Source organism: Erpetoichthys calabaricus, chromosome 18 (genome assembly GCF_900747795.2).
Source record: "Erpetoichthys calabaricus chromosome 18, fErpCal1.3, whole genome shotgun sequence".
NCBI classification, from domain to species: domain Eukaryota; kingdom Metazoa; phylum Chordata; class Cladistia; order Polypteriformes; family Polypteridae; genus Erpetoichthys; species Erpetoichthys calabaricus.
The window spans coordinates 5,887,715-5,903,175 of NC_041411.2; the positions used below are offsets into that span (position 1 = coordinate 5,887,715).

At 39.9% G+C, this 15,461-nt stretch overlaps 1 protein-coding gene across 4 annotated transcripts in view; it reads left to right on the forward strand.

Moving 5' to 3' along the window:
• atxn2 (ataxin 2) overlaps nucleotides 1-15,461 on the forward strand; it is a 99,179-nt gene that overhangs the window by 13,049 nt on the left and 70,669 nt on the right. For all 4 annotated transcript variants that reach the window (XR_003718971.2, XR_003718972.2, XR_003718969.2 and 1 more), the window contains exons 2-3: nucleotides 6,302-6,338; nucleotides 12,492-12,551. Coding sequence is in view for 1 of the 4 variants with exons in the window: in XM_028825276.2 (XP_028681109.1) it covers nucleotides 6,302-6,338; nucleotides 12,492-12,551 (97 nt within the window). In the remaining 3 variants the exon portion in view is untranslated. The remainder of the gene's footprint in view (nucleotides 1-6,301; nucleotides 6,339-12,491; nucleotides 12,552-15,461) is intronic.

The window sequence follows — 15,461 nt, forward strand, 5'->3', positions numbered from 1 at the left end:
GGCTGCCTTCCTGTAAACACTTAAGCACGTAAAAAAGTATTGGAAGCTTTACGGTATTTGACAGCCAAACAATAGTGAGACATATAAAATGAGCCGCCTCATGACAAGCTCACCTGAAAATAGAGAAAGGTTAAAGTCTTGGTAAGGTCGATCAGCTCACGTCATGCAAAAAAAAAAAAACAGTTTTGGAAATGTCTGCTGTGACAGAATGAGAGCAGCAGCAAGTCCTGATATTCAATAATGGCTTTACTTAACAGCACTAATGGGCTTCTCATTAAGAAACTGGTTGGAGTGACATTGGTGTGAGTTTGATGTCCCAATTTAGCTGGTCATCTGTCGGCTCGTTTCACATCTCGTTTCTGTTTGGCTGCCATTTAATGAAGAAACAAATCAATTTAGAGGACTGAATCCTTAAAAACAGGGCTATTAAAATGAAGGGAAAAGGAGTTAATTAGCCATGAAAACTGGTCACAAAGCCATGGTTTCACACAGAAATCAACATTAAACATCTGTTGCTGTGTGCTGTGGCCGCCAGATCACCAGGAATGTACGTCAGGCCGGCTGCCAGGCTGGTGGTGGTGGAGGGAGGGAGGCAGGGGTGGCAGTAGTTGTAGGGCATCACAGTCTGGTTTGTACCTCTTGTCACTGTAGGTGGTAGGCTTCCCAGGCCAATGTTGCTGTTCTTACGTCAACTACACAGTCCTGTAGAACACTCATGGTTGTACGGTTCAGTTTATACTTGTCACAATTTCCATTACAGCAGCTGTGATGAACTAATTGCAAGTCATGATAACTACATTCTACTGCCGCCCTTTTATTAACAATGAGTGTTTTCCTAGTTTGACACCCCTCAGCAGTAACCAATCATGGGTGGGTGTGTCAGCCAATCAGAAGCACTTGCATCATGTGATTCACTAATTACAGGCGGCTGTATTGAACACACTTTTAAAAGTCTGGTCCCTAGTGATGTATTTCAAGAAGGGTGCTTTTCTTTCTGTTCTATGTGTGACGGCCTCAGAAAATTTGAAAAGGGAACCTCGATCCACCTGGTGATGAAGTACCAAAACGATTTTGATCAAAATGTGCATAAGGACTGTGATGGCATTGTACTCCCAACCCAGGGTATTTTCCGGCCAACCTGAGTTTGGCCACATCACGCAGTACAAAGAGTGTGTGTAACTGAAGCAAGGGGCACCGAGTCCGAGTAACGTTGAGACCAGCAGTTCAGTTTCTGGGTCAGTCCAAAATCCATTCCATTTATCACAGGATTTAGAAGGCAAATGGAGATCACTGAAGCAGTCGTGTTTTATCAAAAGGAGCAGATAAATATGAGACAGAAGGCTTAAAAAAAAAAAAAAGTGATCAACGTGATTTTATCTTAAAAGAATAAAGCAGGTAGGACTGGCCTGCTTTGTTCAGCTGAATGGCCTGTTCTCGTCCAGATTATCTAATGTTCAAAGCCGTTTAAAGCTACCTTCTGACATTCATTATGAAACTGAGCACTGCGTGTATGTACCATGTTGGCTGTGCTGTTGCAATATTATCATATTTTAGACACAACACTTCATTGCCTAATAATGTGCAAATACACGTGTAAGCATACTGTACCGTGAACTTGAAACGTATTTACACAGTGCTGCTGTTTTTGATTTAATGGTGCTGCTCCAAGTACATAAAGACCACAGCGGCAGTACGACGTACAAAACGTTGTTACACTTAAAACTTTTAAATATTTATGCAGTAGGAGTATCCAGTCGTCTTTATTTATATTAACTTCTTAATCTTGTGCCGTCATTTAAGATTTAATTTTGTGCTTTGATTTTATTTACACGTGCAGCCTGTGATTTCTTCATACAGCACGTCCAGGTTTACATCTTTTCTGTGTCAAATTTTTTCTATTGGCTTTTTATAATTTCTTCTTCCTCCCCTTGTCCTTATTTATAATAATAATAATTCCTTGCATTTATATAGCGCTTTTCTCACTACTCAAAGCGCTCAGCAATTGCAGGTTAAGGGCCTTGCTGAAGGGCCCAACAGAGCAGAGTCTCTTTTGGCATTTACAGGATTCGAACCGGCAACCTTCCGATTGCCACTGCATATCCCTAGCCTCAGAGCCACCACTCCATCCTATATATTATATAAAATATATAATATATAAAAAAAAAAACATTGTTTACTTAAGACATTTTATTTTATTATGGTAATGGGCCATCTGATAGAGAAGTACCCCAACAGACTCAAGGCTGTCATTAAAGCAAAAGGTCGTTCAACAAAATGACATTGACATTGGGGGAGTGATCCTTTATTAATCTTAGTAGGTCTTGTTTTAATTTTTCTGAACTGTAGCTGTGATATCTTGTCACTTGGATGTTAAAGGTGGCAATGAGTAAGTAAGGCTGTAAAGCAAAAAAAAAAAATGGGAAAAATTCGAAGGGGGGGATTCTTTTCTATACCCACTGTAAAATAAATAAATAAATAAATCTTAATACATAATTTGCGTGCCTCCTCACTCACGTCCGTCCTAAGTGTAGAGTGGTACCTAAGGGTTAAAGAGGTGGACAAAGACGTCTACTGCTACAGTGTGTACGTGTGTGTGTGTGTGTGTGTGTGTATGTGTATATAGATTTATATATATATATATATATATATATATATATATATATATATATATATATATATATATATATATATATATATATATATATAATATAAATAATATAAAATATATTTTTTTACCAAACTTAATTTTCTAATTTCTATATTCTTCCCAAAACACAGAACTTGGGAAATAACACATCACTTAATGAGCCCAGGAGTCCAATTTAAAAACAGAAGCTGGTGGGAACAGAAACCTGCAGTCACAGGGGGTCCACAGGACTGACGTTGGGAAACACTGACGTAAGGAACGCTCCTCAGTCGTGCCCTTAACCTACAGTTGCTCCAGGGGTGCTGTACTATTAGCTGACCCTGCGCTCTGACCCCAAAACTGCAAAAACAAATGACGAATTCCTAGTACAAGAAATTGTGTATGGTAAATAAAGGATAAAACATTTATATATAAAAAAAAAAAAAATCATTATTAGTCAGTGGGTAATTACTGTCCTTTAATTTGAAATTGGAAAAAATTGTCAATTAGAGGATCTGTTCAAAACTTTTTAAAAAATATGGCGAGATATAATGAATAGTATTTTAGAATAAGCATTTAAATCAGGGAAAACGATATTCTCCATTCTTAGTTGTTGATGTTTTTTTCAAGATTTGCTTATGCTGTTGGCTGACTGGATTATATGTAATGTTATTTTCTTTGTTGTATAAGTTAGATGTGATCATATGGAATTCTATTTTCAAATTAAGTAAAATCAAATAAAATTAGTTTAAAAAAAAAAAAAAAGTTAAATTTTGGTTTGGGTATCGATAACAGCTTTCAGACTGTAGTATCGGGGGGGAAAAAAAAACGTTCATAAGGAAATAACGGACAACTCCAAACCTCTCCACCATCTTACTCCAGCCTTGCTGATGCACTGCACTCTTATTCACATTCCCGATCCGCCGTACTGCGTTGAAGGATTTAGGGTTCATTTCTTGAAGTCTACAAAATAGGCAATTTTCTACCACTGCGATAGTGAGTGTCGAGGGGTATTGAGAGGAATCGGTATCATCGTTTAATTCTGATTATGCAGAAGCCACTCGTGTTGAATTTATATCCTCTGTGAAGTCCCGATTTGCAGGCAGAGGTTCTGATCGCGTTGAAGCAGAAAGGGGAGATGTTTCCCTGTGAAGTTGCAATCTTGTCAGAGTCATTAGCTGTGTTTCCCTCGTAAAGTTGTGCTATTCGTACCGTAACGTTTTAAAATGTAGGTGTTTTTTGGTCCTCCTCCCAGCACCGGTATACTACACAGCCCTAGTCTATGGTGCGTTTGATTTTCTGTTTTTTTTGTTCTCTAAGTTTGTCCTTTTTGTCATAGCAGTAGTATTGACTTACGTCCGGAGTACTTTGAAATTCTTACTTGCATGTCTCTATTCAGTAGTTCTTAGATGCTTGGGTGTTGCTTTCATTTTTGTATTCTGGTCCGTTTTCTTTTTTGGATTGACAATTTCACCAGTCTACTAAATATTTTTGATTTTTTGTTTGTCACTCGTGTCTCATTCTTTTGTAAAGTTTGCATTAATATGTTGGTTCCCAATGCCATCAGGTGCTTGGTGCCCCAACTGTATTGAGTGAAAACTTTGAACAAAAGGGTGCTGTAAAGTTTTGCCATAATCACACTGTAGGCGAAAGAATTAATCAACATTTTTTTTCTTGTATATAAGTATTTGTTAGTTGTAGAAACGTTCCAAAAATCCAAATTTTTTTCAACTTGTCCTCTGGTTATAGAGAGACATTGTTTTAGCATAAATTTTGGAAACACTTTAGGTACCGCAAAGATGCGTTTATTACTCGTATGCTGTTATGTACCAAGACCAGCATCAGTGAAGAGTGTGTTCATCTCCGCAATGTGTCCGGCTAACAAAACGTCACTATGCAGTGGTCTGAGGGAGCGTAATGGAGGCACATTTCTCCTGATATTTCATATTTGGTACAAGACCAGTGAATCCTTCATATTAACAAGTCATTTTACCAGCATGTCAACATGCCACACCACACAGAAATGAATAACCAATCTGCTGATGATTGAGAATTGTTACGGAGACCCAACTATGCCATTGTTAAAGTATTGGTACATAAAAGTAAATGAGTAATAGATGTGGTTTGCTGTACCTAAGCTAAACAGTTACTAAAATGTCTATAGTCTGCTGTTGGAAGCCCAAGTTAGATCCATTGGGATAGCAGTTAAAAAAGGAAACCGAAAAGGACAGACGGGTTACAGTGTGATGTCACCAAAAGTTTACTGAGTGGCTTTAATTTTACTAAAGGTTTTCAGATTGCGTTGCTGGTGGGCTTCAACGGCATCCACAGGCATTTTCTGAGTGAAGTGCATCAGGAAGCAGTAACTGTGGAGTTTTGTTGGACTCCTTACAGAATTTCCACATGAGATTAATAAAGTTTATCTAATCTAATGTAGTGTTCAAATGTTTGGTTACCCATTCAAATTTGAACTAATCTGGAATGTAAATGTGCATGTTAACATATTTGGTGTTTGTTTGATGCTAATTTTTGAATTTGCTTGTTTTGCGTTTCAGTAAAGAAGTGTTCCTCATTCTGTCTATTTTATAGTTTTCTTGGTAACGTCTAATTGGGAAAACAATTTGCATCAAAGACAGTTAAGGCACTACTACATATTTGTGTTCTAAATTGGTAATTCTACATAGACTTTAAGCCACGAGGTGCCATGAGAGAACCAAAACCATTATTTTTGTATTTCAGAATTTTGATGAATTTTCTTATTTTTACAAGGATACGCTCGCTTTTTTCGACCTGCACTGTTAAGTTGTGATTGAAGCCGTTGTACTGCGAGGTGGTGCCTGTGATCACGCAAGCTGGTGACCGTCAAACTTGCCATCTGATTGGCTTGTGACTTTGGCACTGCCAGATCTCTTTCTGTCAGGGTTTTTTTTTTTCCAGTTTACGTTGGCTTTTGGACTCGCTGACACTTGGGTTTGTCTTCAATTTCTCTAAATGTAAATAATGCTCTCTCTCGTTTCATTTGTGAATTCTTGCCATTATCACTGGAATATTGTCCAAGTAGCAATTCAGAGGGTGTAGGAACACAGTCTGTTAAGTAATCGGCAGAAGTTGGGACACCTGTGCAAACTGTACGCTTCAGCTTGAAAGGCTTCATTTACATGAATGGCAGCAGAACACGTGTGGTTAGTTGTTCCCTGAAGAAGACCCATTTGTAATACTCTGAAATTTCCTTTTTATTTCGGTTTTTGCTTACCTAAATTTTGTGAATTATTGGACTGACCTGCGGAAAGGCAGGCTTAACGGGGTGCAAAGGTTAAAAAGGAAAAGGAGACGCTGGTAGTCAAGGGTCCCGAAATACGGTGATACGGTGCTGGTGTTGTACGCTTGTGATTTTTACTTTGTGTTGATTTAAGTGGCGTGTTTGGTTTCAGAACGCAGTGTTGAAGAATACATTGTTTGGTGTATCTGATTAGATTCTTCACCATGGGATTGTTGACTTTCTAACAACCATATGGAATGTGTAAAATCTTTCCCTTTTTGTTGTTGTGTGGTTTGCACAATTCAAGCTTCACGGAGTTACTGATGTATTTTTTATTTATATGCTTATTTTTCTTCATAGCACATATTTAGAAATTCATAATGTGTTTTTCTTTTTTTTTTGTATTTTTATTGCAGGGGTCGCAACAGTGGAAAAGGTCCCCCGTCAGCCTCTGTAAGTAAAAAAAAAAAAAAAGATATATAAACATTAACTAACAGATCCTTGTGTGTACAAAATAATTGGAAAGCTGGAAAAATGTGAGAATTTTCAGAATATACGTTAGTATGAGCAGTACTGTGAGTGCAGAATTTTTGGAAAAGGGTATATATGGTGAGGATGCAAGGAGTAGAGTTGATGAAGGTGGATGAGTGTAAATACTTGGGATCAACAGTACAGAGTAATGGGGATTGTGGAAGAGAGGTGAAGAAGAGAGTGCAAGCCAGGTGGAATGGGTGGAGAAGAGTGTCAGGAGTAATTTGTGACAGACGGGTATCATCAAGAGTGAAAGGTAAGGTCTACAGGACGATAGTGAGACCAGCTGTGGTATATGGGCTGGAGACGGTGGCACAGGAGACAGAGCTGGAGGTGACAGAGTTAAAGATGCTAAGATTTGCATTGGGTGTGATGAGGATGGACAGGATTAGAAATGAGGACATTAGAGGGTCCGCTCAAGTTGGACATTTGGGAGACAAAATCGGAGAGGCGGGATTGCATTGGTTTGGACATGTGCAGAGGAGAGATGCTGAGTATAAAGAGTGAAGGGTACTAAGGATAGAGCAGCCAGGTAGGAGGAGAAGAGGAAGGTCTAAGAGAAGGTTTATGGATGTGGTGAGGGAGGACATGCAGGTGATGGGTGTCACAGAACAAGATGACGAGAACAGAAAGATATGGAAGAAGATGATCTGCTGTGGCGACCCCTAATGGGAGCAGCCGTAAGGCTTTTAGTTCTTCCTAAAATTCTGTGAGGAAATCCTAAAGGCTATCCATGAGAATATTTTTTATGATCATTATCTGGGCAGTAAGAATTAAAAAAAAAAAAAAAAAAAAAAAAGTTTAATTTGAGAATAAGTACAGATAAATATAGATAAAATAAGCAGTAACCAGAATTTCTTGAGTTTGCAAAAAACAAATTGATATCTTGCCATTCCTTGTATTTCCATTCCACTGTTGAGATAACAAGGTGGGTGAGTGTTGCGATTTACCAAATTCAGGGGGTCTATTGGATGGTAACCACTGGGGCTGGGGAGCTCACACACTTTGATAGGCTTGGAAACTTCACTTTATGGAATAAAATAATAAGCATGAATTAATGTATACCATAAGGAACATCACCAATTGTGAGTCTGCCTCGGACTGGAGAACGATGGTGTTTGTGGGGCTGGCTATGAAGGCGGTGAGGTGAAAGGTGTGCATCCAGGAGCCCTGAAATCTGTAGTCATGTCCTTGAAATGTTACTTGAAAGATCTGTAGAGGAAAGGAGAAATGTTCTAAAGCAGTATATAATATATTTATGTATGTGTGTGTTTATAATATCAAATTAGAATTTCTCAAGGTTTTGACCTTTTTACTTGTTATGCCTTTGCAGTACTTATTTAAGAAACTTGAAACAAATCATATTGTCAATAGGACTAATAAAGTAACCTTCTCACTTTTCAGCTTTGCTAGGTGTTTTTAAAGCAATGTTGGCATTATTATGTGCCAAATACGGCACTGAGATGTTATCTAATAATGACTTATTTCTGTTTGTAAAATGTGATTTGTTTTTTTTTGTTTTTTTTTTTTAAATCATGTTTTATTCATGATAATGTTTATATGAAAAACTTGGCTGTTCTTGTCTAAGAGCCATCATGATTGTAACTAAGGGCAATAACTGTTTAGTCATCTTTTTCCAAGGCAGAATGTGGGCACAGTTTTATTGATCTGGCCTAGTAGTGTTTGTGTTGCTTTTATGCCCCTTGCTCCTTTTGACTTGAATGTTTAAGTTGTGTCACTGTGGTGAGCGAGTTAATTGTTTACTGCAACAGGCTGAGAGGCTTAGCTGTTTGCAATCTTTCATTTCTTCTCAAAGCCGTGGTTTGTCTTTATGAATCTGAGACGTTTTTGTTTCAAAATCTACTTTTCCTAGATGAAGTTCACCGGGCTTCTAAGGGGGAGTTGCTGGATGCACCCATTTATTTATTTGTTTGTTTGTGTGTGTTTTATTTTGTGTGTGTGTGTTGTGACAAAGGCGCTATACCAGTGCATGACCTGACACAGACAGACACGGGAGGCACACTTGTAAAACCAATAAATGTTATTTTATCTTCGCCAGTGGGCAACGCCTTCCCCGTTCCCACAGGCACAACACAGTCCCAACAAGCACCAAACACAATCACAATACTTCTTTTCTTTATCCCCTCCACTCTTCTCTGACAAGCTTTGTCTCATTTTGGCTTTTGGCTCCTGGAGTGGTGACTGCTGGCTCCTTATATAGCCCACCTGGAAGTGCTCCGGGTGTGGTGGAAGAACCGCCCACATGGGCTCAGGAGCCACTGCAGTGTCCCCTGGCGACACCCCCGGATCCCAACAGGGTTGTAGAGAACTCCATCTCCCATGGAGCCCTGCTGGAATCCAGGGCACCACTGCTACACTTGGGGGCTGCCCTCTAGCATCTTAGGGGAGGTACTGTTCTGTCCATTCTTGTTCCCCTGGGCCATACAAAGAAGAGGCAAGGGTCTATAATATGTGTGTGTATATGCATGTATGTATGTATGTATATACAGTATGTATGTACAGTTAGGTCCATAAATATTTGGACAGAGACCACTTTTTTCTCATTTTGGTTCTGTACATTACTACAATGAATTTGAAATTAAACAACTCCGATGCAGTTGAAGTGCAGACTTTCAGCTTTAATTCAGTGGGGTGAACAAAACGATTGCATAAAAATGTGAGGCAACTAAAGCATTTTATGAACACAATCCCTTCATTTCAGGGGCTCAGAAGTAATTGGACAAATTAAATAACTGGAAATCAACTGTTCATTTCTAATACTTGGTTGAAAACCCTTTGCTGGCAATGACAGCCTGAAGTCTTGAACTCATGGACATTACTAGATGTTGGGTTTCCTCCTTTTTAATGCTCTGCCAGGCCTTTACTGCAGCGGCTTTCAGTTGCTGTTTGTTTGTGGGCCTTTCTGTCCAAAGTTTAGTCTTCAACAAGTGAAATGCCTGCTCAGTTGGGTTAAGATCAGGTGACCGACTTGGCCATTCAAGAATTTTCCACTTCTCTGCTTTAATAAACTCCCGGGTTGCTTTGGCTGTATGTTTTGGGTCATTGTCCATCTGTATCATGAATCAATTTGATTGCTGTATTTAGCTGGATTTGAGCAGACAGTATTTCTCTGAACACCTCAGAATTCATTCGGCTGCTTCTGTCCTGTGTCACATCATCGATAAACACGAGTGTCCCAGTGCCACTGGCAGCCATGCATGCCCAAGCCATCACTCTGCCTCCCTCCACCGTGTTTTACAGATGATGTGCTATGCTTTGGTTAATGAGCTGTTCCACGCCTTCTCCATACTTTTCTCTTGCCATGATTCTGGTAGAGGTTGATCTTGGTTTCATCTGTCCAAAGAATGTTTTTCCAGAACTGTGCTGGCTTTTTTAGATGTTCTTTAGCAAAGTCCAATCTAGCCTTTCTATTCTTCAGGCTTATGAGTGGCTTGCACCTTGCAGTGCACCCTCTGTATTTACTTTCATGCAGTCTTCTCTTTATGGTAGACTTGGATATCGTTATGCCTGCCGACCCCCTGGAGAGTGTTGTTCACTTGATTGGCTGTTGTGAAGGGGTTTCTCTTCACCATGGAAATGATTCTGCGATCATCCACCACTGTTGTCTTCCGTGGACGTCCAGGTCTTTTTGCGTTGCTGAGTTCACCAGTGCTTGCTTTCTTTCTCAGGATGTACCAAACTGTAGATTTTGCCACTCGTAATATTGTAGTGATTTCTCGGATGGGTTTTTTCTGTTTTCGCAGCTTAAGGATGGCTTCTGTCACCTGCATGGAGAGCTCCTTTGACCGCATGTTGTCTGTTCACAGCAAAATCTTCCACATGCAAGCATCACACCTCAAATCAACTCCAGGCCTTTTATCTGCTTCATTGATAAGGACATAACGACGGACTTGACCACACCTGCCCATGAAATAGCCTTTGAGTCAATTGTCCAATTACTTTTGAGTCCCTGAAATGAAGGGATTGTGTTCAAAAAATGCTTAAGTTGCCTCCCATTTTTATGCAATCGTTTTGTTCACCCCACTGAATTAAAGCTGAAAGTCTGCACTTCAACTGCATCGGAGTTGTTTAATTTAAAATTCATTGTGGTAATGTACAGAACCAAAATGAGAAAAAAGTTCTCTGTCCAAATATTTATGGCCCTAACTATGTATGTATGTATGTATGTGTATGTATGTATGTATGTGTATGTATGTATGTATGTGTATGTATGTATGTATGTGTATGTTGCATAGTTTACTGTCAAATAACGCAAATATATATGTGTATGTATGTATATGTATATCTATGTATGCAGCAGGGTATATGTAACATTGGATACAAATGTTTTCCTGAATAGAACAGTGAAACAGATAACAAAGCATTAAATAGCATAAAGGACAATAAACCAGAGCAAAATACTAAATTCAATACTAAAAGAAAAACTTAACAAATAACCTAATTTGGGATTTAACAGACACACAAATTATCTTGAGCACCTGGACAGAGAGGTAAACTGAAAGAAAGGACAGAATGTTAAGTTAAACGTCTTCCTAAATAGATGAGTTTTAAGTTGTTTTTTAAAAGAATGAATGGAGTCAGTTGATCTAATTAATTTTGGGATGTTATTCCAAAGTCTGGGTGCTATGGAGCCGAAGGCGCTGCTGTCACCCATAGAGTGCAGATTAGTGTGAGGCACAACAAGATTACCAGAATCACAGGACCTTAGTAAGCGAACAGGAGCAGAGCGATTTAGAAGGTCACTGATGTAGTCTGGTGCAAGGCCATTTAAGGCTTTGTAGGTTATTAGTAGAATTTTATATTCAATCCTGTAAGACACCGGGAGCCAGTGAAGGCGAAGCAGGATGGGTGTGATGTGCTCGCTGCTGCTGGTTCGAGTAAGGACTCTTGCAGCCGAGTTTTGAATCAACTCAAGCTGTGATATAAGATTAGAAGGGGCACCTGCCAGTATGGAGTTAGAATAATCAATTCTGGATGTGATAAAAGCATGGACAAGTTTCTCAGCGTTAGAAAAGGAGAGGAAAGAGCAAACACGTTATATGTTATGGAGGTGAAAGTAAGATAGTTTCTTAATGTGGTTTATGTGGGCGGAATAAGAATGGGAGGAATCAAGAATGACACCAATGGAGTCTCCACCCTTCTCAATGCACTGGCGCCATCTACCTGGAAGTGCCAGCAGAATAAAAGGCTTTATCTCATCCTCTCCACCACTTGTGCACCTGAGTGACTGTCGAACACTCCATGCCGAGGGGTACTACAGTCACTAAGTGCAAGTTCTTGTGACTTGCTGGAGACCACTGTGAAGCGGCGGGAACTGCTGTCTCAAGGAGTCCTTTTGTGGGCTGCAAGACAATAAAACACACATGCTAAGAACACCAAAGCTTGTCTGGAGAATCTGAAGTTTGAGGTATCGCCACATCCTCCTTATTCACCAGATTTGGCACAGTGTGGTCTCCACCTTTTTTGGACCGCAAAAAAAAGAAACATCTGGGTGGTCATCGATTCAAGACAGGTGATGACGTGAAGAAATCGGTGCACGAGTGGTGGCAAGGACAAGAGAGAACCTTTTATTCTGTTGGCGCTGCCATGCAGGTGGCACAAGTGCATGGAGAAGGGTGGAGACTCCATTGAGATATGACATGATCAGTTTTGTGAATGTTTGTTCCATTTACTAATAAATCCCATTTTCTAACTTTAGCTTCACTCCCCCTCGTACCTTATTAATCCCCCATGGTCTTTTTCCATAACCTTTGGGGTTCAGAAAGTGTAGGGTCAGCTGTTGCACAGAGAGCACCCCCTGGTGCAGTTTTCAGATTTAGGTGCTTTCTGCCTCCGTCAATGGCAGCTTTCCGAGATGGGACAAAGTGACGGGTTTCTGCTGACGCGGCTGGAGTTTTTCCGTTTGAGTGCACACTTTTGCCTTTGTGCCCCCATGACCCTTCCAGACTCTTTGTGGCTCTGTGTGTGTCTTTTTGTGTCTGTCTTTCGTGATATTTGCCATATGTGTTTGGGACTTATCTGATGATAGCTCTTCATTTTGTTTTATTTCCTCAGATACCGTTTGACGGTGTGTATGCGAACATGAGAATGGTGCATGTCCTAACATCTGTTGTAGTAAGTACACAAGCCTTTCAAAACAGATTGGAGGAATTGTTTTTATTTATAGATAATGTCGTACTATTTTTCAGTCCTCTGTTGCTTTAATGGCTTTAATGGTTTAGTGAGTTAAGGTTTTGAGTATCTTTTAATCTTTAAGTCAAATAGGTTGTTAAATTTTATTTAAAATGATCACACTGATATCTTGAGAACTTTCTTTTATTTTTCCTGGAAGTGTTTTATTTTAGTATAAGAATTGTTACTGGTTAGTATTTCTCTGCTATTCCATCACGTGAAGTATCAAGAGGGACGTTCAAAAAGTTTCCACACTTTTTTTTATTTAACTCTATTAAGAATTTCAAAAACAAAAGACATCACTTTTCTACGGAGTCACCTTCCTTTGCGATGCAAATTTTCCCAGCGTCATACCAACTTTTGATTGTCCGATTATTACTACTACTCCTCCCTCTCGCCTTCACCGTTTCCGACAAAAATCTAAAATTGCGGAAACATTTTGAACGTCCCTCGTATAATGTATTCTGCTTGGTATGTTAATGTAGTGTTTTTGTTTCTCCTGTGCCTTACTTTTGTTTGTCTTCATACTGTCTTAAGAAAAGAACCTGAGAAATTGGAGAAGCAAGAGGAGGGCCCAGTCCATTTGTCACTTAGCTGATGGCTAAGCTGTCCTGATTATCTCCTCCAGGTTTTACTTCAAGGTTGTCGTGGTCTCTGCTTCAATCACATGACTCGGTAGTTTCAAGATGACAGCCCCCAACCCCCTGGTTCCGTCTAACATTTTTAATAACAAAGAAGGAAGTTTAAGATTCCAGTCCAGGTGGAATGTATGTAGCAACCAATTGGCAGCTCTTGTCACAGACACTTTTTTATTCATCTTTCATTACATTACCGAGAGAGTCTGTGCTCCCCGTCGTCATAAAGTTATCAGTTATTACTGGATGCATGCAGCCTGGACAAACAGTGTCTCGTATTGGAATTTGAGGAAACCGAGTGACCCACAAACACCCACACCCGTGGCTCAGGACAAAACATATAGAAACATTAAACACTGATAGCTGACTGCCAAACTAGGAGCTTTGGTTCAAGATAGGTAGAACTTTATTGATCAATGCCCAGGGGAAGATGAGGCTTTTTTACTGAAGTTATTGAAATAAATAAATCCATACATAAATAAATTGATGAATGTAAGCACACACGCACACTGTAGTCTGAACAAATACCAGAATGACTAAAAAGGATGAAAATTTTAAAGAGAAAGCAAAGAAGACTTCTGCCATGGCAGTCCCAATGAGGTGTAAGGTGCTATACTGGCATATTGGAGGCTTCCAGACAGTGTTCAGAAGCCATTAAAAAGGCTAACAGAATGTCAGGTTATATAGCGCCCTGATGTGTGCAGTACAAGTCACAGGAGGGTCTTCTCAAGCTTCATAACACACTGGTGAGGCCTAATCTGGAGTACTGTGTGCAGTTTTGGTCTCCAGGCTACAAAAAGGAAATAACAGCACAAGAGAAGGTCCAGAGAAGAGCAACGAGGCTGAGTCCAGGGCTATAGGGGTTGAGTGATGAGGAAAGATTAAAAGAACTGAGCCTTTACAGTTTAAGCTACAGGGGATGAAATTTAATGTCCATCCATTATCCAACCCGCTATATCCTAACTACAGGGTCATGGGGGTGTGCAGGAGCCAATCCCAGACAACACAGGGTGCTAGGCAGGAAACAAACCCCGGACAGGGAGCCAGCCCACCGCAGAAATTTTATGTCAGTAAATGTAAAGAATTACACGTAGGAAGTAAAAATGTGAGGTTCGAAAACACAATGGGCAGTCGGAAAATTGAGAGTACAGCTTATGAGAAGGATTTAGGATTAGCAGATAATTTGGAATCCGTTATATCATTACAAAAGGACTTGGACAGCAGACAGGGCTTGGGCAGATTAAATTTAACGTCAGTAAATGTAAAGTAAGACACATAGGAAGGAAAGTGTGAGGTGTGAATACACAATGGGGGGGTCAGAAAATCGAGAGTCCAACTTATGTGAAGAATTTAGGAGTCGTAGTGGACTCTAAGCTATCAACTTCCCGACAGTGTTCAGAAGCCAGGCTAACAGAATGTCAGGTTATATAGCCCCTTGATATGTGGAGTACAAGTCACAGGAGGCTCTGCTCAACCTTTATAACACACTGGTGAGGCCTCATCTGGAGTACTGTGTGCAGTTTTGGTCTCCAGGCTACAAAAAGGACATAGCAGCACAAGAAAAGGTCCAGAGAAGAGCAACTAGGCTGAGTCCAGGACTACAGGGGATGAGTGATGAGGAAAGATTAAAAAAAGCTGAGCCTTTACAGTTTAAGCAAAAGAAGAAAGGGGAGATATGATTGAAGTGTTTAAAATGAAGAAGGGAATTAGTCCAGTGGATCGAGATGGTGACTTTTAAAGGAGTTCATCGAGAACACAGGGACACAGTTGGAAACTTGAGGGGAAATTTCGCACAAATATTAGTAAGTTTTTCTTTACACAGAGAACTACAGACACTTGGAATAAGCGACCAAGTAGTGTGGTAGACAGGAGGACTTTAGGGACTTTCAAAACTCGACTTGATGTTTTTTTGGAAGAAGTGACTGGATAGGACTGGCGAGCTTTGAAGGGCTGAATGGCCTGTTCTCATCCAGATTGTTCAAATATTATTGTTAGTATAAAAGGCATACCCGCTGCCTTTCTTGACACATTTCTGCTGCATAATTCAGGAACTTGGACAAGTTTCTCATTTGTAGCTGTGGTCCAAGTATGTAAACTTGGTGTGGTAAATAACTGAGAGGCTGGGTAGCCTGACGACTTTAAAACAGCACACAAAATGTTGATCCATTGTGAAAGTGAACAAGGGCGTGCACATAGAATTATGACGTAACTGGGTTTT